Here is a 27,668-nt window from a genome sequence, read left to right on the forward strand (position 1 = left end):
TTCAGAAAGGGAATCTAGCCCCTGCCTTCCAGATCTGAACACCTCAAAATCAGGAGTGCTCAAGCTCAATTTGGGCAGCTGTTACTTCATTTCTCCCAAATCAAATATGCTGATCCACTGTCATTTGCTGTAGAAAAAGTAGGATAAAATTGAGCAACAAATGTTGGGGTCTTCCCAGTGCTAACGAGGGCTGGAATTGCTATTTTCAACAGCCATTACACTTTTTTTTTAGTTTTGTTTGTTTAAAAGGAAGACAGTGATATTGCAGTGGCAAATTCCCCATAGAAACAAAGAATGGAACAAAAGAATAATAAAGGCACCCCAACTTTCCTCATTTATGTAGGATAGTCTTATAAGATGGATCCAGACATCTTCCAATCACAGAAGCTGAAAATTGTTCCGCTTTACTGCAGTTCTGTAACCATGCGGGAACCTAGAGGAGGAAAGTGCCTAACTCCAGAGTCTGCAGCTGCCTAGGGCCAGTGCTGAGGATTTAGAGTGCCTAGTGCTGCCCTTGCAAGGTTCAAGCATGCTCAGCCTTGGCATTGCCTCCCCTCCTGCGGCTAGTGTGACGTTGCGGTTCTGGCGGGACCCGACTGAGAGTGCCAATTCAGGACCAATTGCTTAAACAGGGCAGTTACAGCCCAAGGCTGGTGTTTTTCCACCTCTAAGGCACCAAACCAGCCAGACAAAAATGACTTAAGTTTCACCCCACTGACTAACCACAAGTCACACAAGCAATTTCCATAGACACTCCAGTCTCCCAGTATCACCACCAGTGCCACCCATCCTGGGGATGAATGGTTATGTAAACCAATACCCCAGTAAAAGAAAAAGGTTCTCTCGATCCCAAAGGACCAAGCCCCAGACCCAGATCAATATACACATTAGATCTTACCCACAAATCACGCTGTTGCAAATCCTTTAGAATCTAAAATCTAAAGGTTTATTCATAAAGGGGAAAAGGTAGAGATGAGAGCTAGAATTGGTTAAATGGAGTCAATTACACACAGTAATGGCAAAGTTCTTAGTTCAGGCTTGTAGCAGTGATGGAGTAAACTGCAGGTTTAAATCAAGTCTCTGGAGTACATCCCCAGCTGGGATGGGTCATTCAGTCCTTTGTGCAGAGCTTCAGTTTGTAGCAAAGTCCCTCCAGAGGTAAGAAGCAGGATTGATGACAAAATGGAGATGAGGCCTCCGCCTTATATAGGCTTTTCCAGGTGCAAGAACACTCCTTTGTTCCTGCTGTGGAAAGTTACAGCAAAATGGAGTTTGCAGTCACATGGGCCAGTTTCTGCACACCCTGCTGAGTCACAGGGCGTAACTGCCTTCTCTCGATGGGACAATTGTGTAGGTGATGGTCCTTAATGGGCCATCAAGCAGGCTAAACAGAGCTGACACCAACTTGTCTGGGATCTTTCCTAGTAACACAGCACAAGTTTGAAATATAGACAGTATAGAGAAGACAGTTACTCACCTTTGTAACTGGTGTTCTTTGAGATGTGTTGCTCATATCCATTCCAGGTAGGTGTGCGCGCTGCGCGTGCATGTTTGCTGGAAACTTTTTTACCCTAGCAACTCCAGTGGGCCGGCAGGTCGCCCCCTAGAGTGGCGCCACTATGGCACTTGATAAATACCCCTGCCGGCCCGCCCGCTCCTCAGTTCCTTCTTGCCGGCTACTCCAACAGTGGGGAAGGAGGGCGGGTGTGGAATGGATATGAGCAACACATCTCGAAGAACACCAGTTACAAAGGTGAGTAACCGTCTTTTCTTCTTCGAGTGATTGCTTATATCCATTCCAGGTAGGTGAATCCCAAGCCTTACCTAGGCGGTGGGGTCGCAGTGAGAAGTCGCGGCATGCAGCACTGCAGAGCCAAAGGCCGCATCATCTCTGGACTGCTGGACCAGGGCGTAATGGGAAGCGAATGTATGGACCGATGACCAAGTCGCTGCCCTACAAATGTCTTGGATAGGCACGCGGTCAAGGAAAGCCAGCGATGACGCCTGTGCCCTGGTGGAGTGAGCAGTCACACGGCCCACAGGAACGTGGGCCAGGTCATAACAGGTCCTGATACAGGAGGTAACCCAGGAAGATATCCTCTGCGAGGAAATCAGTAGTCCCTTGACCTGGTCTGCTACTGCCACGAATAGTTGGGGGGACTTGCGGAACTGTTTGGTCCTGTCCACATAAAATGCTAGCGCCCGATGGACATCCAGCGAGTGGAGTTGTTGCTCCCTGCGGGACGAATAGGGCTTTGGGAAAAAGATGGGGAGGAAGATCTCCTGGTTAATGTGAAAAGCTGAGACCACCTTGGGTAGAAAGGCAGGGTGTGGTCTCAGCCTCACCTTGTCTTTATGGAAGACCGTATACAGGGGATCTACTGTGAGGGCCCGTAGTTCCGACATCCGCCTAGCTGAGGTGATGGCCACTAGGAAGGCGGTCTTCCATGAGAGGTAGAGCAGGGAGCAAGTCGCTAACGGCTCAAATGGAGGGCCCATGAGCCGAGTTAGGACCAGGTTGAGATCCCATGAAGGGGCAGGAGGATGGACCTGTGGATAGAGACGTTCAAGCCCCTTCAGGAACCTGGCCACCATAGGGTGGGAGAAGACGGAACGTCCGTCCCCTCCGGGATGAAACGTGGAGATAGCCGCTAGGTGGACATGAAGGGACGATAATGCCAGACCCTGAGCCTTGAGGGACCAGATGTAGTCCAGAATAGTGGTGATGGGAACCTCCGTAGGGAGAAAACCTTTCTCCGAACACCAACAGGAAAAACGCTTCCACTTAGCCGAGTAAGTAGCCCTGGTGGAAGGCTTCCTACTGCCCAGGAGAACCACCCGAACCAGGGTAGAGCAGCGTAACTCAGAGCCGGTCAACCACGCAGGAGCCATGCCGTAAGGTGCAGAGACCGAAGGTCCGGGTGACAGAGCCTGCCGTGGTCCTGGGTGATCAGGTCCAGATGAAGGGGCAGGGCAACTGGGCTGGCTACTGAGAAGTCCAGCAACATGGGGTACCAATGTTGCCTGGCCCACGCTGGAGCTATCAGAATCATGCAAGCTCTGTCTCTGCGCACCTTGAGGAGGACCCTGTGTACCAGCGGAAAGGGAAGGAACGCGTAAAACAGATGGGTCGCCCATGGGATCAGGAAGGCATCCGCTATCGATCCGGGCTCCCGACCCTGAAAGGAGCAGAATGTCTGACATTTCCTGTTCTCCTTGGATGTGAAGAGGTCCATCTGGGGATGACCCCACCTCTGGAAGAGTGAGAGGGCGACGTCCGGGCAGAGGGACCACTCGTGCGAGCAGAAGGACATGCTCAGTCGATCCGCTACAGTGTTTCGTACTCCCGGGAGATAGGAGGCGGAAAGGTGAATGGCATGGGCTATACAAAACTCCCAGAGTCGCATCGCCTCGTGACATAGGGGAGAGGACCTAGTGCCGCCCTGCTTGTTGATGTAGAACATGGTCGTCGTGTTGTCGGTGAACACCGCGACACAATGACCTTGAAGGTGATGGACGAACACTTGACAAGCAAGACGGACCGCTCTCAACTCCCGTATGTTGATGTGGAGGTCCAGCTCCTGAGGGGTCCACAGGCCCTGAGTTCTCCAAGAGCTGCTGTGTGCCCCCCAGCCCAGATCTGAGGCGTCCGTCGTCAGGGATGCCGAGGGTTGGGGCGGATGGAACAGGAGCCCCGCACAGACTACGGACTGGTCCAGCCACCACCGAAGGGAGTCCAGTTCCCTTTGGGGGACAGTGACAACTGTGTCCAACGAATGTCTGGTTGGCCGGTACTGCACGATGAGCCAAGATTGAAGAGGCCTCATGCGGAGTCGGGCATACGCTGTCACGAACGTACAGGCCGCCATATGTCCCAGGAGGGCCAGACATGTTCTTACAGAGGTCAGCAGGGCCGCCTGCAAGCGCAGAATGATGGCCGATAGCGACTGGAACCTGGGCAAGGGTAGCAAAGCCCTGGCCAGGGTAGAGTCCAGAACGGCCCCGATGAACTCTATCCTCTGCGTGGGGAGCAGAGTAGACTTGTCCACGTTGATCACGAGGCCTAGGGCAGCAAAGAGGCTGCTGATCCTGTGGACGTGGTCGCGGACCTGCATCTCCAATGTGCCCCGGACCAGCCAGTCGTCGAGGTAGGGGAACACGTGAATGCGGCCGCGCCGAAGGTATGCGACGACGACTGCCATGCATTTCATGAACACCCTCAGGGCCGTAGAGAGGCCAAACGGGAAGACCGCAAATTGATAATGTTGGCGGTCGACCACAAAGCGAAGGAAACGCCTGTGCTGGGGGGATATGGCGATATAGAAGTAAGCATCCTGCATGTCGAGGGCGGAGTACCAGTCTCCAGGATCCAGGGATGGGATGATGGTCCCAAGGGATATCATACGGAACTTCAACTTCACCATATACTTGTTGAGTTCCCGCAGGTCGAGGATAGGCCTGAGGCCCCCCTTGGACTTGGGGATTAGAAAGTAGCGGGAATAAAACCCCTTGCCCTTCTCGCTTTCTGGAACCTCCTCTATGGCTCCCTTGACGAGGAGCGTCTGCACCTCCTGATGGAGGAATTGCTCGTGAGAGGGGTCCCTGAAGAGGGACGAGGGTGGGCGGTGGGAGGGGGGGGCGATGAAAACTGCAGGCGATAACCGGCCTACACAGTGCGCAAGACCCAACGGTCTGATGTTATTTGGGTCCACGCCTGGAGGAAAAATGAAAGACAGTTGGAAAACTGCGGGGAAGGATCCGAAGGGGAAACTGGTACTGCACCCTCGGGCGCACCTTCAAAATGAAGGCTTGGGTCCAGGTGGGGCCTTGGCGGAGCCTTGGTTTTGCCCCGTTTGGCCACCGGACTGTCTGCGTCTATTGTTCCTGCCGCGGCGCCTATTAAGGTCCTGTCGCGGACGGAACTGAGGATACGGCGACGCTGCTGCTGTTGGTTCTGCTGCCAGAAGGGCCTGCGCTGCGTCGCAGGTGTATGCATCCCCAAAGACCTTATGATGACCCTATTGTCTTTAAGGTCCTTTAGTCTGGGGTCTGTCTTATCAGAAAACAGGCCCTGGCCTTCGAAGGGGAGGTCCTGGATAGTATGCTGGAGCTCTGGCGGAAGGCCAGAGACCTGGAGCCAGGAAATGCGGCGCATCGTAAGCCCTGAGGCGAGGGTCCGAGCGGCTGAGTCCGCAGCATCTAAGGAGGCTTGTAGCGAGGTCCTCGCTACCTTTTTGCCCTCATCAAGAATGGTGGTAAATTCCTGATGCGCATCCTGCGGTAACAGCTCTGCAAATTTGCCCGCCGCTACCCAGGAGTTAAAAGAGTAGCGGCTAAGGAGGGCCTGCTGGTTCGAGACCCTGAGCTGTAGCGCCCCCGCTGAATAGACCTTACGGCCCAGGAGGTCCATCCGCCTCGCCTCCTTAGACTTGGGTGCCGGGGCCTCTTGACCATGGCGCTCCCTGTCGTTCACTGACTGGACCACAAGGGAGCAGGGTGTCGGGTGAACGTGTAAGTATTCATAGCCCTTAGAGGGGGCCATGTACTTTCTTTCCACTCCTTGAGCGGTTGGAGGGATGGAGGCCGGTGACTGCCAGATAGTGGTGGCGTTGGCCTGAATAGTCTTGATGAAAGGCAGGGCCACTCTGGTAGGTGCATCAGCGGAGAGGATGCTCACCACCGGGTCCTCGATTTCAGAGACCACCTCTGCTTGAATGTCCAGGTTCTGTGCCACGCGCCTGAGGAGGTCCTGATGTGCCCTAAGATCTAGAGGGGGAGGGCTGGAGGACGAGGTACCTGCCACTGCCTCATCAGGGGAAGACGACGAGGAGACCCCTGGCAGCAAAGCGTCCACGGGGGGTTCTGTCTGGGGCTGCACCTCCGTCTCTGGAGGGAGCTCTGGGTCCTGGTGGCTGGACCTGTCCTCCGCTTCCGGGGAGGGAGGGGGTTGAGACACCGTTGCCTCTGGTGGCCTGCATTCCACCGCAGGGAGGGAGTGATATGTTGTGGACCCTGGGCTCGGCGGTACGCCCAGGGGATCCAAAACCCCCACTGCTGAGGCCCTCGTTCTTGAGGTGGAGGGGCCTGAAACAGGGCCGCATGTCTGTCCTGCCCCAGCGTATAGGCACACTCCGCCTGAGAGGACACGGATGGTTCCCTTGAAGGCCATAGAGGCGCCGAGCCAGTTTGATAGAGCTCTCTATATACCAACGCCGACGATCTCCTCGGTGCCGAGCATCGGTACCATGAGTTGTACCGGTGCCGGGATCGGGACCGGGAATGGTGTGGTAGTCGGTGCCGGGATCCGGATCGGGATCTGCCTCAAGGTCGGTGCCGAGAGATTGAACGTGATCTGCGTTCAGCGCGGTGCCGGGATGGCACTGGGGACCGGGACCTGCCACCAACGCGGTGCCGGGAGGTCGACCGGGACCGGGACCTACCACCAGCTCAGTGCTGGGAGGTCGACCGAGGAGCTGAATGCCGAGGTGAACGGCTCCTAGAGTCTCGGTGCCGGTGGCAAGAGGAGCCAGACCGGGACCGTGCAGATGCTGATTGGCGCCACGAGTGCGACCGGTACCGCCGAGGAGAACGGTGCCGGGACTGCGAGCGGCGCCCAGAGCGCTAGCGTTCACGTCTCCAGGGCGATCGGTGCCTGGACTCCGGAGATGGCGCTCTCAGCATAGGCTTGCCTCTGGAGGTTACCCGCCCTGGGGGCACCATGGTTTGAGGCTGCGATGGCTCAGTGAGCACTATCAAGTCCCGTGCCAAGGTGAAGGTCTCCGGCATAGATGGGACTAACAGCTCGACCCCCGATCTCAAGGGGGAGCTAGGAGGGGCCGGACTCGACGGACCTTCCGGGCCCGGAGTCGACAGCAGCCCTGCAGGCGGTGCCGCGGCCAAGGTAGGTGCCGGGCGTTCCACTCGAGCCTGCCTAGATGGTGTTGCAGACGTCGAGGGTCTTGGATCGGCTCCCGGTGCCGGGGATGGACGGTGCCGGGGAGTCTTGCTGCTGCCGGCGCGGTCCAGTGCTGGAGTAGAAGTGGCCGGTTGCGCTGCCGGTACCGGAGTCAGTGCCGCTTCCATTAGGAGAGCGCGGAGTCTTTGATCCCTCTCCTTCTTTGTGCGAGGCTTAAAGGCCTTGCATATATGATACTTCTCAATGATGTGCGATTTCCCCAGGCACTTGAGGCACGCGTCGTGGGGATCGCTAGTTGACATCGGCTTCTTGCATGCCAAGCACTGCTTGTAGCCTGGTGAACCAGGCATGAGCCCAGCGCCGGGCACCGGGAAGGGCAACGGCCCACCCGCGAATAAGTTCTACAACTATATACAATAAACAACTAACTACTTTAAACTGTTTTTGAAACTATTTACAACTACAACTACGAACAGTGTACAAGGGAGAGCTAGGGACGTGGAGGACAGCAAGCCGCACTCCACAGTTCCAGGAACCGACATGGCAGTAAGAAGGAACTGAGGAGCGGGCGGGCCAGCAGGGGTATATATCAAGTGCCATAGTGGCGCCACTCTAGGGGGCGACCTGCCGGCCCACTGGAGTTGCTAGGGTAAAAAAGTTTCCGGCAAATGTGCACGCACAGCGCGCACACCTACCTGGAATGGATATGAGCAATCACTCGAAGAAGAACCAATACTTATAACTTCAACTACAACATGATACAGACATACAGACAGCATAATCATAACCAGTAACTCATAACTTGGTCTTAGACACCTTATATGACCCCCTTTACCTAGGATTTGGTGCCACTACAGGACCTTGGTTGCAACCCATGTTCTATATGGTCCCAGTTTATATGAATAATGTCACAGCTAGTAGCTGCAGCTGTCTAAGGCTGGCCTCTGGCAGTTGCCCCATGGCTGTAGCCAGAGAAGCTACAAGTGGCTCTGTGACTCCTGGGGCCATTAAGCTAGAGCAGCTAAAGACACTGGAGTTAACCTCAAGGAACAGAGGTCACCAGCAGGAAAGGAATGTCGGGGGAGCAGGGAAGGAGGGAGCAGGTCAGGCTTGCAGAGGGAGCTTCCAGCTGGTTGGGAGCATTTCCAAAGTAGAAAGGAAACAAGTATGGGGAGAGGTGGTGGTGACCAGGTAGCACACTAGCATGTAGATGGGAGCAGAGGGAGAGAGGCTGGTGTCTTCAGATTCCCAAGGGCTAAGTCCTCACTTTGGGGAAATGGTGTTTGCAGGTGGCTTGCTCACATGGCAGGATGGGGGCTGAGGGAGGGATCTGTCAGAACTGATCAGGTGTCTGCTGGCTTTAGGACTTTGAGCTGAGACTAGGACCACATGCAGTGACTGGTGACATGGAGGGGTACTGGAGACATGGACAGAGAAGGTCTGAATGAGGAAGGAGATAAATCTGTGGGGAGTTTCCTTGGTCACTAGGAAAGTTCTGCTCACTGTGAAGACTGGTAAACCCACATGGGTGTACAGCTCAATAAGAAAACTTGGGGGCTGAGGGAGCTGTGTATGGCAATGCATATAGTCATGGAGAGGTGTGTGATCAAAATGAAAAATGTCTCTGAGGTTCAGTACTGGGTATACGATGGCACCAATGGCACTGCCCCACCAGGCCCACACTCGGAGCCCACAGTGACTACACTGGGGCCCACAAATATGTTTGGTGCCAGGGCCCACAAAAGGTTAATCCAGCCCTGACTGCCCGAGCACTATTTCAGCCTCACATTTTTGGGTGGAACTCCCACAGTGAGAGCTGCAGAGCACTCCCCCGCAACACACACACACACACACTCATCCTGGTGTTGGGAGGGGAACAGGAGAAAGGACAAAAGAAGAGATGAATAGAAAGGAGGGAGGGACAGGTGGATGGAGGAAAAGGTGAAACAAAAAGGACAAACCTTAATGTCCCCATGATTCTAAGGGACAAAATCCCAAGTGCGGAATAAAATTCTGCCTCCTTAATTTCGTGTTTTCCATGCCTAGAATTCAATTGTCACCAGATGGACTAGACTGAACAGGTTTCAAACCTCCAGGAGGCTCTTACCTTCTAAACAGGGACGGCTGTTTTCTAGTAAAATCACTACAAGGGAAGGAGAAAACTGGAAAGAGGTTCCTCCTGGCACTCATGGCCGTGAACCCGAATACTCTCTCAGTCCTCAAAGAGAGACCTGGAGAAGTAGACTTGCTGAAGCAAAGCCACAGGGGTCTCTGAGGTTTCCCTGGCCCCTCACCCCTCTCCTGCCTGGCTGATGTCAGCATCTCTCTGTGAGGTCACCACCTGCTCACCAATAGTCTTTGACCAATAGTGTGAGGTCCTGCAAAAGGCCTTTATGATGTCACTGCCACACCCCTCCCTTGCTGTGCCAATGTCCTGCCCCTGGCCAGGCACTTTGGAGGTTTGAGCTACTCCCTGTGGATCACCTCACTCAAGGAGTTTTTCTAGAGCATCCTCAGATGTCTGAGCACACGAGTGCCATGGCAATGAACTGACACACATTGCACCAAGATGAGATCATTAGTAGACTAACCTATAGGAGAAGGACACCCCAGCATTAGTAGGGGAGAAACCCCTACTGAAAATGCATTACACCTAGCAGCCCCTGTGTGGGGTCGGGCGGGGGCTGCGGAGGGGGGAGACCTGGGAAAGGGATGGATGGAAAATGTCTGTGCAGCCGGACATGGCCGGGGGGGAGAAGAGCAAGTGACCCCTGAGGAGCGGGGAGAGAAAGGGGGGGCTGAGATCCCCTCGGATTTACCACTGCCCCCTCCCGTGGGGACCCCCCCTCCTCTCCTGTCCTGCCCCCTTTCTCCCTAGAGAACAATGAGCAACACCCAGGGTGACCCCCCCTTCCCTCAAATCCCTGAGAAGTTCCCTGTTCCCCTCCCCCGATTGTGCCCCATTTTCTCTCCCCTTTGCCAATGGCCAGTTCAAATCTCAGGTTTGGGGTGTTTCCACCCATTTTCACCTGCAGTGATTTGTCCTTGTGTAGGTGGGAAATGGTTCCCCCGAGTGATTTCTGAACTGGGAAGAGGATTAATAGGCAGAGGCTGGGGGTGCCCTGAGACAGGGACATCTCTGGGCTGGGCTAGGGGGGCCACTCTCTGCTGGCAACAGGGCGTGGGAAGGCCCAGGAAGGGGAGGGGGGAGCAAGTGTCCCCCATAGAGAGGGTCCAGCCCCAGGCTGCTACCAGTAGCACATTCCTATCCTGGCTGGGGGCGGGGGGTTCTCCAGCTGGGACCTGCCCCCTGGGCAGCCCCAGCCTGGAGCCCCCAGTGAGTGAGAGACCCCGGATGGTGGAGGGGGAGGAGGAGGGGGAGGGAGCACTGGGCCCTGGCAGGAAAGAGACTCTCCCCTCAGATCTTGGTGGTTTTCTCTCATGTTATCAAATATGCAGTTTGTGACACAATTTCTTTGCAAATCTCAAAGATTCAAATAAAATAACCTAAACATTTGCCCCACTTCTCTCTAGTTGTCTATTTCTAATTGAATATGCCCTGAGATTTTCCTGTCTCTAATTATAAAATACTAAGAAAATCTCAGATTTACACCTTTTCTCAGATTCTCGAACATAAAATGTTTGCAAATGTTGCCCATTTCCTCTTTATTCATTTATAAAGTATTCATGTGAAACACTCAGGTTTTACCTCTTATCAACAACTGATATAAAATCCTTCTGATTTTCCACTTTCCTCTCTATAATTTGCAAAATGGATCCAAAATCTCTGATTTCCACCCTTTCTTTCATTGCTGAACAGTGATCTGAAAGCTCAGGTTTTCCCTCTGTGTCATCATCAAATGTCAATTAAAAATCCTCTCGAGTTTTAGGCTGTTCCTTATGTTTCTAAATCCCAACAACTTCTTCCTTGGGGAGAACCTGTTGCCCTGAGTCGCTCTCCATCCTGGATGTTGCAGGGGATTAAATTTCCCAGTGATTGTCTTTCCCCTCTCCTTTGAGAATCATTTGTTCCCTCTTTTAGATGTTTGCCAAAGAAAGAGACCAGCCAAATATTTAATACACATCAAAGCCAGAGGCCTCCCCCTGTCTGGGGATCAGTGGTTCGCAGCTGGTAATGGGAGAGTTGGCTGGACCCTTTTCTTTTCTCCAGCTGGCACGGGATGAGGGGGTCACTCTGAGTGCAGCATGGCTTGAGAAGTATCCCAAACCCCAAGACAAATGGTCTCTGTGAAAGGTTGATTCCTGCAGTGCTAAGATGTAGCCACCTCTGGGAGGATCCATGGTGGCTACTATTTGCTAGTGACAGGCCACGGACATTTCTTACCTATTTTGCCCCTCCATGCCAGGCCTGCACAACATACGGCCCACAGGCCAAATGCGGCCTGTGAAGCCTTACTGTGCGGCCCGCAGCCGGGAATCAAAGGGCTCTGGGCTGCCCACATCTGCGGGGAATCCAGAGCCCTTTAAAGTTCAGCCACGGCCGGGATTCAAAAGGCTCTGAGCTGCCTGCAGCAGTGGGGAGCCCAGAGCTCTTTAAATCTCAGCCTCGGCCAGGATTTATAGGGCTCTGGGCGGGCGGGGAGCTCAGAGCTCTTTAAATCCCAGCCGCCAGGGCCGGCTTTAGGCCAATTCAACCAATTCCCCTGAATCGGCCTCGCTCCTAAGAGAGCCCCATGCCCAAGCCCCAGTACCGTGTACTGGCAAAAGCCAGTACGCTGTACCATGGTGGCCCAGCTTCCCCAGGGGGCAATTTAAAAGGCCTGGGGCTCCCAGCAGGGGCTGGAGCCCCAGGCCCTTTAAATTGCCACTAGAGCCCTGCTGCTGGAGCCCTGGGGTAGGGCTGCGGGGCTCTGGGGGCTATTTAAAAAGTCAAGGACTCCCATTGCTTCTACCTCCCCGGCCCTTTAAATAGCTGCTGGAGCCCCGCCGCTTCCCCAGGGTTCCCGCGGCTATTTACAGAGCTGTGGCAGTGGAAGCAGGGGCTCCCCAGGCCCTTTAAATAGCCCCCGAGCCCCAGGCTACTGCTGCTACCCTGGTGGGAGAGGGGGGAGGAGGGGGCACTCACCATAGAGGATGGGCTGTACCCCCTGTACCTGCACCCCCTGCCCTGCCTGCAGCTAGCCCGTCCCCAGCCAGCCCCTGCTGCACCCCCTGCCCGCAACAGCCCTGCACCTCCTGCCCTGCTTGCACCAGTTCCTGCCTGCAGCCAGCCCGTTTCCAGCCAGCCCCGCACCCCCTGCCTTGCCTTCAGCCCTGCACCAACCCGTCTCCAGCCAGCCCTGCACCCCCTTCCCTGTCTCCAGCCAGCCCCTGCCACACTGCCTGCCCTGCCCGCACCAGCCCTGTACCCCCTGCCCTGTCTCCAGCCAACCCCTGCCGCACCCCTCTGCCTGAAGCCAGCCAGTCCCGCACTCCTTTGTCTCCAGCCCTGCCAACCCATGCCGCACCCTCCCTGTGGCCCTGCCTGAAGCCAGCCAGCCCACCCCACACCCCGTCTCCAGCCTGCCCCACACTCCTTGCCCAGCCTGCAGCCAGACTCTACCTCCCGCATCCTCACCCCCCACCTCCAGCCAGCCCCATGTCCACTGGTGCCCTGCAGTTCCCAGGGAAGTAACCCTGCACACCTGCTTCAATGAGATGGGCAGGGAGAAGCTGGGACCCACACATGTGCACCCTAGCACACCCTCAGGGAGTGGCAGAGCTCATTTCTAGTTCAGACCCATCTTTTTAAAAAATAACTTTAGGTAGGGTTAACATACATCTGTACTTTCCCAGACATGTCAGGCTTTTTGGTTCTTAAATCGCCATCCAGGAGGAAAATACGGATGTATGGTAACCCTACTGGTACAAAAAATACATACTGTGGCAGAACTTTTTATAGGGAACTGGTTGCTAAGAACTGAACGGCTTTTTTTTTCCCAGTCATCCCTGCGGGGCCCAGCCAAAAATGTTCAAATTGGGCCCCACACTTCCTAAAGCCGGCCCTGCCAGCCACGGCCGGGATTCAAAGGGCTCTGGGCTGCTCGCAGAGATTCCCGGCCGCAGCTGAGATTTAAAGGTCTCAGGGCTCCCCACCGCCACGGGCAGCCCAGAGCCCTTTGAATCCCGGCAGCAGCTGAGATTTAAAGGGCTCAGGGATCCCTGTGGCTGCAGGCAGCACAGAGCCCTTTGAATCCCGGCGGCAGCTCCAGCGGATGGAGTGGGGCTGGGATTTCAAGGGCTCAGGCTCCCCTCAGCAGCAGGAGCTCTGGGACCTTTAAATCCCTGCCCCAGCCCTGAAAAGCTCCGGGTTCCCCCAGTCGTCAGAGCCCCAGGCCCCTTAATTTGACCCTGAGGGCTCCCAGCCACCTCTTCAGCTGGGAGTCCCTGGTTGATTTAACATCAAGTAACACCTCCCCACCCCAACCTTCCTTTTTGACCCACAGCTGTTTTGGTGGGGCGGCACTGGGGAAGGAGGGTTTGTTTCTGCAGGGCTGGGCGGGGTGTTTCCGCCGGACTGGGAGGTCCTGAGTAGGGGGTGTTTCTGCGGGCCCGGGGGGTCTTTGCCCTCAGCTGTTCTCTTTGGAGTGTTGTGGCCCTTGCCGCTTTACTAGCTGTGCAGGCCTGCTGACGGCATTCGCTGGGCCTCTCGCTTGTGTGGATTCTCTGATGCCGAATAAGGTGAGAGCTGCGACTGAAGGTTTTCCCGCACTCATGGCATACATAGGGCCTCTCCCCTGTGTGGATTGTCTGATGCCCAATAAGGTGCGAGCTGCGATTGAAGGTTTTCCCGCACTCACGGCATTCATAGGGCCTCTCTCCTGTGTGGATTTTCTGATGGCGAATAAGGTGTGAGCTGTGATTGAAGGTTTTCCCACACTCACTGCATTCACAGGATCTCTCCCCTGTGTGGATTCTCTGATGCCCAATAAGGTGCGAGCTGCGACTGAAGGTTTTCCCGCACTCACTGCATTCATAGGACCCCTCCTGCGTGTGGATTCTTTGATGCCGAATAAGGTGCGAGCTGCGACTGAATGTTTTCCCGCACTCTCTGCATTCACAGGGCCTCTCCCCTGTGTGGATTCTCTGATGCCTAATAAGGGCTGATCTTTGAGTGAAGAGTTTTCCACACTCACGGCATTCATAGGGCCTCTCCCCTGTGTGGATTCTCTGATGTTGAGAAAGGCCTGATCTGTAAGTGAAGGTTTTCCCACACTCAGCACATGTATTTTTTTGCTTTTCCCTGCATATTTCCTGCTGTATTCTGGTTTCCTTAAGGCCCTTCTGAGTTCCCTGACAGGAAATAAATTTATCCATTTTCTCCTCTGGCTGGTTTCCCTGCTCTTTTTCTGGCCTGTGCTGAACCTCACAGGATCTTCCCTGCTCATGACTGCTGGACACATTCCTTTTCATTCTTTTCGATAATGCTCTGTGTTTATCCACTTGCTCAACATTTCCCTGCTGAGAATTCTGCTCCTCTTTTTCACACGTCATTGCATCACCTGCTGTGATAGAGACAGAAACTTCAAACAGGGATGGAAAGGGGAAGGCCAAACCAAAACAAGTGCTGGAGAGAGGTCAAATAAAAATCAGGGACTCAGCTCCCTCCAACAGGAGAGAGGAGGGGATCAATTCAGCCTTCACATCCCATCCAACTTCACAGGGGGAAGGGAGAAAGCTACTGGCCGGTGTCTGCTAGGATCTATAGGAAGCCTTGAGCTATATTTACCCTGCGGATGCGACTCCTGCTACGGACAATAATGAACTGAGAGACTTCCCAAGAACTTTGTAGGGCATCCCAGATGTTTCCTTCAGGCACTTACAGATTCTGACTTGGTTTAATGTTTCCTCATCTGTGCGGGGAGATCTCAGGATCTCTCTTTCCTCTGAACCCTGGAGCTCTGGGACCCATGGCTCTTCCCCTGGTTCCAGCTGGGAGATCATATCACGTTGGAAAACCAGAAACCCTGCTCAGATGAAAGAAAACAAAGGAGTTCAGTTGATTTCATAAAACTTGATCATAAAAAACATTCTATTAATTTATCTTCAGGGCTTAGTGTGACCTGGTGTGCCTGGGGCAGTCCTCACTGTAAATGCCAAGGTCAGAGAAGGCTGAAAAGGGAGAGCAGATGCTCCCCAAACTGGTGGTTAACACTGAAGTTAAACTCACTGACCACTCACAAATTGTGCTTCTGATCCCACACACTGGTTAACGAGATTCTGAAAAAAGAATCTTGTTATTGCATGACAGTTCTCTGACTCCTAATCAGCAACTAGGTCCGGTACAGTGAGAGGTTATTTAAAAACTCTGCTCACTGTGATACAGTATGGCCAGAGGGCAGCAGGAGAGTGATCCTAATTGGATCCAGGAAGTGGGTGGGTGGAAGATCAGCCACATTACCCAGTCACTATAGGTTTGGATCTCATCCAAAATACCATGCTGTCAGCCAATCCTTTAGCAGTTCAACTAAATGTTTAGAAGAAAGAACAAATGAAAGAATGAAGTTAAATTCCATCCTTCCAGACAATTCTTTAGCATCTAAACTAAAGGTTTAAACGAAAGAAAGACAGAAAGAAGTTAAATGGAAAAGCAGTCAGATACATTCCAAAATGGATATATCAGGTTCTTAGCAGTATTGGTGAGTTGGTGGCTTGAAAGTCTGTCTGGAACACATTCACAGCTTGGATGGGTCATTCAGTCCTTTGTTCAAGGGTTCAGTTTGTAGAGAAGTTGCTCCAGAGGTAGGAAGGGGGATTGAAGACAAGATGGAGATGATGCAGCTGCGCTTTATATTCCTTTTGCCATGTGGCTTGTATTTCCTGTGTCCCAAACACAAGCGTCATAGCACATGGCATGGAAAAGCTTTGGAGGTCTCATTACACAGGCAAACCCCGGCATGTCTTGCTGACTCAATAGGTGTATCCCCTTGGTCCGTGGGCTCATTGTACAGCTGATGACCCTCACTGGGCTATCAAACAGGCTAGGCAATGTTGATGCCAATATGTCTGGGGGTGTCACCCAGAAACACTGCACAAGTCTCGAAATACAGATATACCCTACATATCTATAACTCACAATACAAAGGTGATACAAACATAGAAAAAAAATTATCATACTTGGCAAATCATAACATTTTCACTGACACCTTACATGGCATACCTAGCATGATTCATTGCAATTTTATCAGATTATATTCTTATTTTATTATTAATACCAAAGTCTCTCACAATTTCATGCAGTCTCACACTTGGTAAACTAGTGAATTCCCAGGACCAGTTCCCCAGGTCCTTGAAGATGCCAAACACTGTGCTTATGAGGGATTGAAATACCCACATATCTGCTGGGAACACACAGACAGACACTGTGTCAGTCTATACCCCTGTGTTCACTCTTCTAGAAAATTATGATCAATTTTGTACACAGTATGGCTTGTGAGGTATCATTTGAAAATGCATAACCTACTGAATATTATCCTTCTGTTAAAATGTGTAGTAACACTGTATGTAAAGTTATGAGATTTTACAATATGATATATCTGAAAAAGTTACAACTCTGGGGAACACCCACAGACCAGTTCCTCAGAGACAGCAAGGCAAACAGCTGGTCAAAAAGCCATTCTCCTGCAGGGGGAAGGTGTGAAGAAGACATTTACATTGCATCACAGGGACCTCTTGAAGCTGTTGTGGAAAATGACCACAGGAATAAATTTGAATCAGCTCAGCCTGAGGCTCTTTTCTTGGATAAAAGTGCGCAGGGGGCAACAGCTATTGGAATACTGACCCCCTGAGCTAAAAATCATACAAGCCTTTTACAGCTTAAAACCATAAACAATGACACATAGGTTGCACATTAATTACCTTATTTGGAATATATTGCAAAATATGACGCAGGTCAAAAGCAAGCTAAACAATCAGTTTTCCATATTCGGCCTTTCCTGTTATTGTTATTACACCTGATGATATGGGAGCAAGACTCTCCATGTCTCAAGAAATGTCACTACCAACTTTGGCCATTTTCACATGCTGGAGTGCAATCCAGATCAGTGAGGAGTTGTGTCATCTGTAATCCTGGGTGAGATTCAGTGTTCTGCTGCTGGAGCTACCCTGTCTGGATACTCCCAGCCAGCATTCAAGGACGCATTGAGTGTCTGTATGATAAGTAACCCTGGACCGGCAGCTGTGACTCCAGCCTCCTGCTTGTTACACCCCAAGCACATTCTGGTTTGGGTAGAGAAGGCTCAGGGATTGAGAGAAGACCGGGGGTAGGAAGCTTCTATTCATTATGCTGGACCTAACCCCCAGTTTTACTTGAGTAAAGAGGAGATATTTGACATTGTGTGATACTGCTCCTGTGCTCTGTTCCCAAAGTGTTATGCAGCATGGGAGGGTCTCTGGTAGTGTGTGTGTGTCACTGGCATATTGGGGTGATACTGCAACAGGACAGACTGGAGGTGGTATGAACCTTCACTCTTCATTTCCCCTTCCAAGAAGAGATGGGACAGGAATCCTTACCCAGCAAGGTCACATTCTTGCAGTTCTGCTGCATGACATCCCAGTAGAGGGCTCTCTGAGTGGGGTCCAGCAGAGTCCACTCTTCTCTGGTGAAATACACAGCCACCTCCTCGAAGGTCACCGGCACCTGAAAGAGCAAGAGTCCAACACTCAGTACCTGCTGCCCCACTCACAACCCCACTATTCACGGAACAGCAGCACCAGGGAAAAGGAAGCTCCGGGAGGCACATGTTAACAGAGTCCCACCCCACCTTGCTTACAGCAGCCAGGAGGCCTCAGAGGGTAGAAAGAGAGAACCTTTGTGTCTCCCAGCTGACAGACAGAGGCAGGGTCTTCACATTTATCACATAGCTACTAGCCAGAGCTTAATATAGGAGATAGGGCTGTCTCTGGACCCTGCTGGTGGCTCCCTGGTAGGAATCCCAGCACTCTCCAAATAAAATATATGGAAGAAAGGAAGTCAATAGTAAAGAATAGAAGTTAGAAGGTCAGAATTGTAGTGCCCATTAACAAAGGTTTAGAGAAAATAGAGCCTATCAAACTAACGGATGAGATCAAAAGTTTGGTTGCAACTAATAGTATTGATGTAATATACCTAAACTTCTGTAAGGGATATGACTTGATCAGTACAATATTTTAACTTAAAAAACTAGAATGATACAAAATAAACATGGCATATATTAAATAGATTAAAAACTCTGATAGTAACTGGGGAACCACCGTCGAGTGGCTTTCTTTCTAGCAGGTTCCTGCAGGGATTGGTTCTTGGCCCTGTGCTATTTAACATTCTAATCCATGACCTAGAAGAGAGTTAAAATCATCACTGATAAAGTTTGCAGTTGCCACAAAGATTGGGGCTGGTGGTAACTAATGAAGTGCCAGTAGATTCAGGCTCCATCACTGGGAGTCTGGGAAGTTGTCCCAGCCCTGGTTGGAGGGTTATTTCCTGTTCCACAAAGAGGGGAAGTTCCATTCCCAACTCCTGTGCCTTGAAATTAGGTCCTATCTGACACTACCCCCCTATATTCATCATAGTGGTATGGTTATAATATGATTAGGACATAATTATGATGTATTTTGTATAAGATGCATCATGTGTGGTGTCACTGGAAAAGTTCTGACTTGCTGAATATGATTATCCTATTTGTGTGCACATACCATGTTCGTATCTGATGTTATGGATATTGACTCTGTATCTGTATTTCAAATGTGCTTATGCTGGGTAACACCCACAACGAGCCTTTCAGGTACAACAATGAAGAAGCCAGACAGGGCTGATGGCTCATCAATAAAGACAATAGACTGTGGAAGAGCTTAGCCTTTCTCTGAATGTTTCAGCCAGCCTAGGAGTCATGGCTACTATGACTCAGCAGGGCTTGTGACAAGACCACATGACACTAAACTCCATTTTAGAACCTGTATTTTTCCACAAACTGGACTGGGAACTGAGTTTGGAACAAAAGGTTCCCGCCATGTGGAAAAGCTACGTAAGGTGGGGTGTGACATCAGCTCTTGGCCTCATTCCCCGCACAAGAGAACTCCTGGAAACACCTGAGAAACAAAAACTGAAGTGGGGGAAGTGCTGCTCCCAGGATCAAGAGATTTCTAGCTTGTGTGTGGAAACTTAGGGGACTGCTTGTAGCATCAGTCAGAGTGAGAAATTGCTAATTCAAATTCTATCCATCTACTATGTTAGGCTTAGTCTGAGTTTTGGTTATTTGCTAAATAATCTGCTTTGATCTGTTTGTTATCACTTATAATCACTTAATCTATCTTTCTGCAGTTAATAAACTTGTTTTATGCTTTATCTTAACCAGAGTATTTTTAGTGAAGTGTCTGAGGAAAATCTGAGCTTGGTTAGCACAAGCTTGTTGTGTATATCTGTCCCATATCGAGGGGAAGGGGAACTATATTAATGAGCTTACATTATAGAGATCCCTGTGCACTACAAAATGGTATAATTCTGGATTTATACTACAAGGTTCGGGAGCTGGAAAATTGGCTCTTGTCTTCTCTCTCTCCTTGAGTGGCTTAGGTAAAGCACTCAGGTAGCTTATTTGGGTGCATGGCGCCACCTGCTATCCTGTTGGGTGATAACAGGGCCTGGAGAGGCTGGCGAAATCTCCAGCAAAGCAGTGTGAGAAGGGCCAGCCCAGCTTGAGGGTCAGAGGACACAGCAGTTCCCAGAAGCTCCCCAGACTGCGCCCTGGGGGTGACAACCCATCACGCCCTACATTACACAAGTCTCAGCAGCTTTGTCACATCCTGTCCCCTCCCTTTCTCCACCCGAGATATTTCCTGCTTCCCACCACCTCTAACAATTCCCACCCTCCTATGTATTTACTGCTCCTCAACCTCCAAGCAGAGCCCACCACCACCTCCCTGATAATCTCTTACCTGAGCCAGCTCCATTGAAGCCATTTCCTTGCCCCTGGGATGACGAGATGATCTGCAGCGAAACATGGATGTTATTCTCTGGCCTGCCGGGGTGAAAAGGGCAACGTGTGAGAATTCAGACTAGGCTTTTGTCCATTCCACAAGCCGATTTCCCCCAGGTTTTCCCCTGCTAATGCACATTCTAGGTTCTGGCACACTGTGAAGCACAGAGTGACGTTGTTCCAGTACAGGCCTAGTGCCCTCCCACCAGGGTCTAACCCTCTGACACATGCTGAAACCCTCCCGTAACAGTCTGTCTGTTACACGTATCAAGTTTGCGGACAACACCAAGCTGGGAGGGGTTGTAAGTGCTTTGGAGGATTGGATTAAAATTCAAAATGATCTGGACAAACCGGAGAAATGATCTGAAGTAAATAGGATGAAATTCAGTAGGGACAAGTGCAAAGTACTCCACTTTGAAAGGAACAATCAGAGGCCAGAGAAGAGCAGAAACAAAGGAGTCACTTCTGGGGATTCCCCCTGTCATTGTCCCCAAGGCAGCTGTCTCAGGTTTACAAAGGTGTTTCATGTTCCAGCCTTTATACAGTCTCTCCTGGGAGTGCCCCTTTCATCGGCTGGGCCTAGTTTTAGTTTTGGGTAGTTAACAATCTTGGTTTATTGTTCATTTAACCAGTGTGTTTGGATTAAAGTATGTTGGAAACTCCGTTTGGGATAACAAGCTGGTGCATGTCATTTTCCACTGATGAAATCAAATATTTGATATGAGCTTGTGTTGTTCAGTAGCGTGCTGGACAGTGCAAGACGTACATTTCTGGGGGAAAGCTGTGCACTTGAGAATTTTCTGGTTTTCTCCTGAGGTGTAATTCATGAGTGGCTGTCTAGCAGCACTCAACACTATGTAGCTGGGAGTGAGTTACATGCTGGAGACTGTGTGCTAATTGGCCAAGAGGGGCTGTTCTCGCAGGAAAACAGTGGAAAAGGCACCCCAGGTTGGAGAACTGAGGGGATACAGCTATTTAACAGTCCAGGTTGTACTCTGGATAATGTCACAGATACTCATTATGACAGAGCCTCTTACAACACAGAGAAAGTAAATCCACGTCCCAGAAATCGAAGACTCCAGACAGAGGGCAAGTGTCCCTGGCACTGCTTCTTGCTGACAGAGAGGTTCAGAGACAGTGCGAGAGTCCTGGGGAAGCTGGGAACAGGAAGCATGGGCTGGTGGGGTTCAGTGGAGAAAGGGAATAGAAAGGGCAGGGATATTACTGAATGCAGGATCTCAGCAGTGCTAGATGACAGGATAGCACATAGTGCAGCCCATTGGAAAACACAATCCCAACTATACATACAAAATGATGGGGTCTAAATTAGTTGTTTCCACTCAAGAGATGGATCTTGGAGTCTCTGTGGATAGTTCTCTGAAAACATCCACTCAATGTGCAGCAGCAGTGAAAAAAAGTGAACAATGTAGGAAATAATTAAGAAAGGGATAGATATGACAGAATATATCATAGATCATATTTGTAAAAACAGCAAATAAATCCATGATACACCCACATCTTGAATACTGCATGCAGATGTTGTCACCCCATCTCAAAAAGAGATATATTGGAAATGGAAAAGGTTCAGAAAAGGGCAACAAAAATGATTAGGGGTATGGGACAGTTATGCCAGACCTAACCCCCAGTTTCACTTGAGCAAACAGGAGATATTTGACGCTGTGCGATACGGCTCCTGTGCTCTGTTCCCAAAGTGTTCTGCAGCAGGGGAGGGCCTCTGGTAATGTGTGTGTGTGTGTCACTGGCATATTGGGGTGATGCTGAAACAGGACAGAGTAGAGGTGGCATTGTGGGGCTGGCGTGAACCATATCTCTTCATTTCCCCTTCCAAGAACAGAGGGGACAGGAACCCTTACCCAGCGAGGTCACAGTCTCATAGTTCTCCTGCATGACATCCCAGTAGAGGGCTCTCTGAGCAGGGTCCAGCAGAGCCCACTCTTCCCTGGTGAAATACACAGCCACCTCCTCAAAGGTCACCGGCCCCTGAAATAGCAAGAGTCCAACACTCAGGACCTCTTTCCCCACTCACAGCCCCACTATTTGTGGCAGAGATGAGCGAATCAAATGGAAACTCTGGGTGGATTCCACTCAACAGAGTCCCATCCCGACCCCACTCAGCGTATCCAGCAAATATCAAGGTGAGGGGATGAAGAGAGAGCGCCTTGTCTCTCCCAGCAGATCCATCACACACCTACTAGCCACCGGCTGATACAGGAGGTGGAGCCCCTAGCAGGGTCCAGGGAAAGCTCCCTGGTAGGAAGCCCAATAACCTCCTCATTGTGAGGAGCGGGATATGAAGGGAGAGGCAGCTCCAATAAGCCTGACTCATGGGTGCCCCCTTCATATCTCACAGCAGCTGCTGGTTAGTGAGGTCAGGCTCCAGCACTAGGAGTCTGGTCAGTTTGACTAGCTCCATGTAGGTGGGTTATTTTCTTTCTTCACAAATTAGGGCATTTCCACCTCTCAACCTCCTGGGTCTGTTCCTAGAATCTAGGCCACTTATTAAATAACTCCCAGCAGGTTTGCCACACCCTGGCCTCCTCCTTTCCCCACGCTGTGAATTTCCTGCCCCGCTCCAGCCTCCAAACCAGACTGTGCAATCTTTCCCCTTCCGGTGTATTTGCTCTCCCTCTCCTCCAGCAGGAACCCACCAGCAACCCCTCAATAATCTCTACCTGAGTTGGCTCCACTGCAGCCATTTCTCTTCCCTGTCCCATGCCAGGCTGGGATGAGCTGGAGCAAAACATGGACGTCATTCTGCAGTGTCAGAGAAAAACGCAGTTCTCGCTTTTAGTTTGGGTGCAGCAAAATCAAATACTTTATTATTTCTCAAGCAATATTAATTGAGGGAGGGAGTGCCCTAGGACACTGGGTTGCCCCAGTCCTGGACAGGTCTCTCCACAGGTAAACAATTACAGCAAGCATTTATACCTTTGTTACAGACAATAGCAAGCAATATTACAGACAATGATGAGCAACAGATGCATTTTGTTTATGCATAGGCCATCCTGCTATCTTATTTTTCTCAGCTTCTGGGCGCCAGCCTACGTATTTAATTATAAGTGCAAGGTCGTAATAACTTCTCACACAGTTCTTTTCTGCTCGCCTCACACAATCCTCGCTTCTACAAGTCTCACATCATTAGGGTTACAATTAGCCTAACTCTTGTTAACAAACTGACATGCATTAAGATCCTCTACAAATCCTTGTCAATTCTTTCCCTTCTTCCACATGCAGCCTGTCTGGGGGAGAAGGGCAGTTGTAGGTGTTTCAGAACCAGTTTTAGTTAATTTGACATCACAATTCCCCCAGGCCCTTTCCCTGCAGACAGTCACCCTAGATTCTGCCATGCTGGGTGTCATGGTATAATTCCCCACTCTGAACCTTAGCGTCCAAAAGATGGGGTACCAGCACGAATTCCTCTAAGCTTAATTACCAGCTTAGTATTTGTAGCGCTGCCACCAGCCAGGAATTCCAGTGCCTGGTACACTCTGGTCCCCCCCAAAACCTTGCCCAGGGAACCCCAAGACCCAGATCCTCTGGATCTTAACACAAGGAAAGTAAACCCTTTCCCCCACCGTTGCCTCTCCCAGGCTTCCCCTCCCTGGGTTACCCTGGAAGATCACTGTGATTCAAACTCCTTGAATCACAAAACAGAGAGGAAAATTCACCTTCCCCCTGTCCTTCTCTTTCCTCCTCCCAGACTCTCCCTGAGAGAGAAAGTAATCCTAACACAGAGAGAAAATTAATCTTTCTCTCCCCCTTTCCTCCTTTCTCCACACCAATTCCCTGGTGGATCCAGACCCAGTCCCCTGGGGTCTCACCAGAAAAAAAAATCAGCTTTTTAAACAAGTAAAGCTTTTAATTAAAGAAGGAAAAACAGTAAAAATTATCTTTGTAATTTTAAGATGAAATATGTTACAGGTCCTTCCAGCCAAATACACAATTGAACTTCTTCCAGCCAAATGCACATTTGCAAATAAAGAAAACAAACATAAGCCTAACTCGCCTCATCTACCTAGTACTTACTATTTTGAACTTATAAAAGCCTGTATCAGAGAGATTGGTTGCACGCCTGGTCACTCTCAGAACTCAGCGAGAACAACAACCAAAAACTAACAGCACACACAAAAACTTCCCTCCCTTAAGATTTGAAAGTATACTGTCCCCTGATTGGTCCTCTGGTCAGGTGACAGCTAGGCTCACTGAATTTGTTAACCCTTTACAGGCAAAAGAGATACGAAGTACTTCTGTTCTATTAACTCTTACTTATCTGCTTATGACACTGGGAAATGCTCAATCTATTTATTACAATGTAGACCTGGCCCCTCCTGCCAGGCTAAGCCCACAGAGACATTTTTAACCTTCCTTCTCCCTCCCCCCATCCCATAACAAAGTCTCTGAACACAAGGCTAGAAAAGAGCAGAACCAAAGGAGTCACTGTGGGGGATTCCCTCAGACACTGACCCCACAGCAGCCACACCCCAGCAGGGGGAATATGGAGTCAGGAACTGGATTTTCCTCTGTCTGATCCTTGTTTTGTTCACTGGAAAGTGGTTCTGCCCAGGGATGCAGCAATACATGTGTCTGGGTGGACAAGAGAGCTGGAAATCTCTCCCCCTACTCATTTCTCCCACTGCCCCTTTCAGTCTCCCCTTCCCCTGTCCTCTCTCCCTGCCCCTCTGGCTGCAAAAGTCCCATTCCTGGGGGTTTTGCTCTTCCATGGCTGGATTTTCTCATGGCAATTGCTAATGGGAGGAGAAATGAGGAGGGGCTGTTTGTGCAGAGTCACTTTCTTGCCAGACCCCAGGACTTTCCCTGAGGTCTTTCAGTTACCTGGAGACTCTAGGGGGCTAGGACCAGCTAGAGAAAGTCACCCCCTGGTCCGGGCAGAGAAGAAGCTTTAATTAAGGTCACTTCCCAGCACAGAACCCCGCTGCGGGAGCAGCAGCTGCTAAGCCTGGTCTCCCAGATCACAATGGAGGTTGCAGTGTCTGACCCAGGAAGCTGAACCCCAATATCCTGAGCAGAGAGGGACAGAGCGTTTGAGCAGCTTCCCTCCTTTAGCTCTCTGGGGAGAGCAGCTAATGAGAGCCCCTCCTCACAGGGAGAATTGCTGATCTCATTTGCCCCACTGTCCATCTAGAGTCACTCCTTGTCTTTCCAAACTGACTCTGGATTAACAATGGTCTCAATGACACCAGATTTCAGAAAGAATGAGTCCAGAATGCTGTGGAAGAGACAATCATGTGGCAGTGCTGACCCCCTTCCCACCTCCCTCACCCCCCAGATAGAGAACAAGGACGGGGGGGAGGGGAGAAAGCATTTTCCCAATGGAACCAGAACTTCCTGCAGTTTTCAAGAGGGAAGAAAAGCAAAATCTGTGATTTCACCTCACAGTGTTTGATAAGTGGATAGAAAGCTCTCACAGTGACTGGGCCTGGCCAGGGAATGTCAGGCAGTGCTTGGAGCCAGGATTCTGGCATAAGCTAACTAGGGAGAAGAAGCAAGGTCAGGAGCAGCCCCCAGAGCCCCAGCCAGCCCCCCCAGATATTCCCTGGGACCCAGTCCCCAGAGTCCCTGGCCGGGGACTTCAGATACCCCTCAGAGCCCCCTGGCAAGAGATCCCAAAGAGTTCCCCCCACCAAGAGACCCCAACAGCCAGAGACCCCCCCAAATGGGACCCCCACTGGGAACTCAGTCCCTCACTGCCTGCCTAGGATCCCTCCCCCGCCCTCCAGAAGGATCTGCCCTGCCCTTTTGCCTGGCACCCCCTCCTCCCCACTGCGGGATCCCCTGATGTTTTACAGTGGCACCCTCTGGCCTAGCACCAGGGATTCTCCCACACACACTCTGTGCACTGGGATGGCAGTGATCCCAGGAATCTGTGGGGGAAGCCCAGACAGAGCCCCTGGCACAGCACCAAGCTCCCTCTAACCCCCTGTCCGGGACTCTAACCCAGATGGCAAAGTTCGTTGTCTGACCGCGAGAGAGACAGGCAACACCAGCAAGGTCCGATCATCTCCAGCTCATCTCCAGAGAGAACCAGCCCGCTCTTTACATCTTAGTATAAGCCTATATAGACAGTTCCGTCGTGTCATAAATTATTCACTGGAGCAACCCACCCCCTTCTTTTAACAACTAGAAACTAGACACCTTTAGTATACATGCATGCCTAAAGTTAGAAATGTAGGGGAGTTAAAAACAAACAAAGAACAAACCAGGGAGTGAAAACAAGGAGGCTGGGAAACTAGGGCTCTTATCAGTTCTTCGAAGGAGCTGCCCTAACACAGCACATCTGGTACTATGCCAGGAATGCAGCTTTTCTCTTATCTCACTTTTTCCCAGCGCTTGTGAGACATGCTGCTGCTTCTCAGTGTTTTCCACTCAGGAATTACCCAAAAACCTCTGTTAGCCTGACTTTGGTCAGGTTGGCATACCTGGTTTTGTCTGCAATATCTTTATTCAGGCCTAACACCCCCGTCCTGCCTCCCCAAGAGACGCCCACCCTGCTGTTCTGCAGCAAACAGGCCCCCAGCGATATCCACCTCCAGGATCCATAGCCTCAGGGATGGGCACATCACAACCACCCCCTGAAACCCCAAACTTCCAGAATCCACCAACCTGACTAGGGTACCCCCTGCCCAGCCACCCAGAGGCCTCCCACTTCCACAATCCCCCTTCAGCTGCAATATCCACACACAGACACCTTCCCCGCCCCTGCAACAGTGTTACCTCACAGAGTGTGAGAAGTGGCTAGAAAGTTATCACCACCCCCTGCTGGCCAATCACACAGGCAGAAGGAGCCTGGGGGGTGCTTCTTTAACAGGAGAATGGAAGGCCTGGAGGGACAAAATAGATAAGAAATGTCCATGCCCTGTCACTAGCATATAATGGCCACCATGGATCTACCCCAGAAGTGGCTGCATCTTAGCACTGCGGGAAGCAACCCCTCACAGAGGCCATTTGCCATGGGGTTTGGGATACTTCTCAACTCACACTACACTCAGAGTGACCTCCTCATCCCGTGCTAGCTGGAGAAAAGAAAAGGATCCAGCCAGCTCTCCTATTACCAGCTGGGAACCACTGATCCCCAAACAGGGGGAGGCTTCTGGCTTTGATGTGTATTAAGTATCTGGCTGGTCTCTTTCTTCAGCAAACATTTTAACAGAGATAAAGGAGGGAACAAATGATTCGCAAAGGAGATGGGAAAGATGATCTCTGGGCAATTTAACCCCCTACAACATCCAGGATGGAGAAGAACTCAGGGCAACAGGTTCCCTTGAAGGAAGAAGTTGCTGGAATTTAGAAACACGGGGAACAGCCCCAAATCCGAGAAGATTTTTAACTGATGTTTGATAATGACATAGAAAGAGGCAAAACCTGAGCTTTGAGAGCAACGTTCAGAAATGAAAGAGAAAGGGTGGAAATGTGAGAGATTTTGGATCCATTTTGCAAATTATAGAGAGGAAAGTGGAAAATCAGAGGCATTTTATATCAGTTGTTGATAGGAGGTAAAATCTGAGTTTTTCACATCAATATTTGATAAATGAATACAGAGGAAATGAATGAGCAACATTTGCAAACATTTTATATCCATGTTCAAGAATCTGAGAAAAGGTGTAAATCTGAGATTTTCTTGGTATTTTATAATTAGAGAGACAGGGGGAAATCTCAGGGCATATTCAATTAGAAATAGACAACTAGAGAGAAGTGGGGCAAATGTTTAGGTTATTTTATATGAATCTTTGAGATTTGCAAATAAAATGTGTCACAAACTGCAT

The 27,668-nt window shown here is 50.9% G+C and overlaps 3 protein-coding genes across 17 annotated transcripts in view; 1 reads left to right on the forward strand and 2 right to left on the reverse strand.

Moving 5' to 3' along the window:
- Window positions 1-27,668, forward strand: part of LOC115642642 (zinc finger protein 436-like) — a 936,374-nt gene that overhangs the window by 862,468 nt on the left and 46,238 nt on the right. The gene's annotated exons all lie outside the window — the stretch shown is intronic.
- LOC115642637 (zinc finger protein 3-like) lies at window positions 6,629-14,744 on the reverse strand. The gene is made up of 3 exons (XM_030546290.1): window positions 14,740-14,744; window positions 13,344-14,421; window positions 6,629-6,707 (listed from the first exon to the last, which is right to left on the reverse strand). The coding sequence occupies exons 2-3, from the start codon at window positions 14,408-14,410 to the stop codon at window positions 6,629-6,631; spliced, it is 1,146 nt and encodes a 381-aa protein (XP_030402150.1). The 5' UTR covers window positions 14,411-14,421; window positions 14,740-14,744.
- Window positions 16,939-26,725, reverse strand: LOC115642666 (zinc finger protein 891-like). The gene is made up of 4 exons (XM_030546374.1): window positions 26,620-26,725; window positions 22,560-22,641; window positions 17,429-17,555; window positions 16,939-17,346 (listed from the first exon to the last, which is right to left on the reverse strand). The coding sequence occupies exons 2-4, from the start codon at window positions 22,638-22,640 to the stop codon at window positions 17,117-17,119; spliced, it is 438 nt and encodes a 145-aa protein (XP_030402234.1). The 5' UTR covers window position 22,641; window positions 26,620-26,725; the 3' UTR covers window positions 16,939-17,116.

This window comes from Gopherus evgoodei, unplaced genomic scaffold (assembly GCF_007399415.2).
Source record: "Gopherus evgoodei ecotype Sinaloan lineage unplaced genomic scaffold, rGopEvg1_v1.p scaffold_43_arrow_ctg1, whole genome shotgun sequence".
NCBI lineage: Eukaryota > Metazoa > Chordata > Testudines > Testudinidae > Gopherus > Gopherus evgoodei.

Excerpts from the sequence above, each read along its gene's own strand:
- LOC115642637 (XM_030546290.1), bottom strand. The coding sequence starts at position 14,410 with ATGACGTGTGAAAAAGAGGAGCAGAATTCTCAGCAGGGAAATGTTGAG. Across the intron at positions 6,708-13,343 it reads GCTGTGGGTCAAAAAGGAAG|GGCGGGTAACCTCCAGAGGC; the intron begins GTTGGGGTGGGG and ends TGGTGCCCCCAG.
- LOC115642666 (XM_030546374.1), bottom strand. The coding sequence starts at position 22,640 with ATGACGTCCATGTTTTGCTCCAGCTCATCCCAGCCTGGCATGGGACAG. Across the intron at positions 17,556-22,559 it reads CTGCAGTGGAGCCAACTCAG|GTGCCGGTGACCTTCGAGGA; the intron begins GTAGAGATTATT and ends TTGCTCTTTCAG. Across the intron at positions 17,347-17,428 it reads CAAGAATGTGACCTTGCTGG|TATCACCCCAATATGCCAGT; the intron begins GTAAGGATTCCT and ends GTCCTGTTGCAG.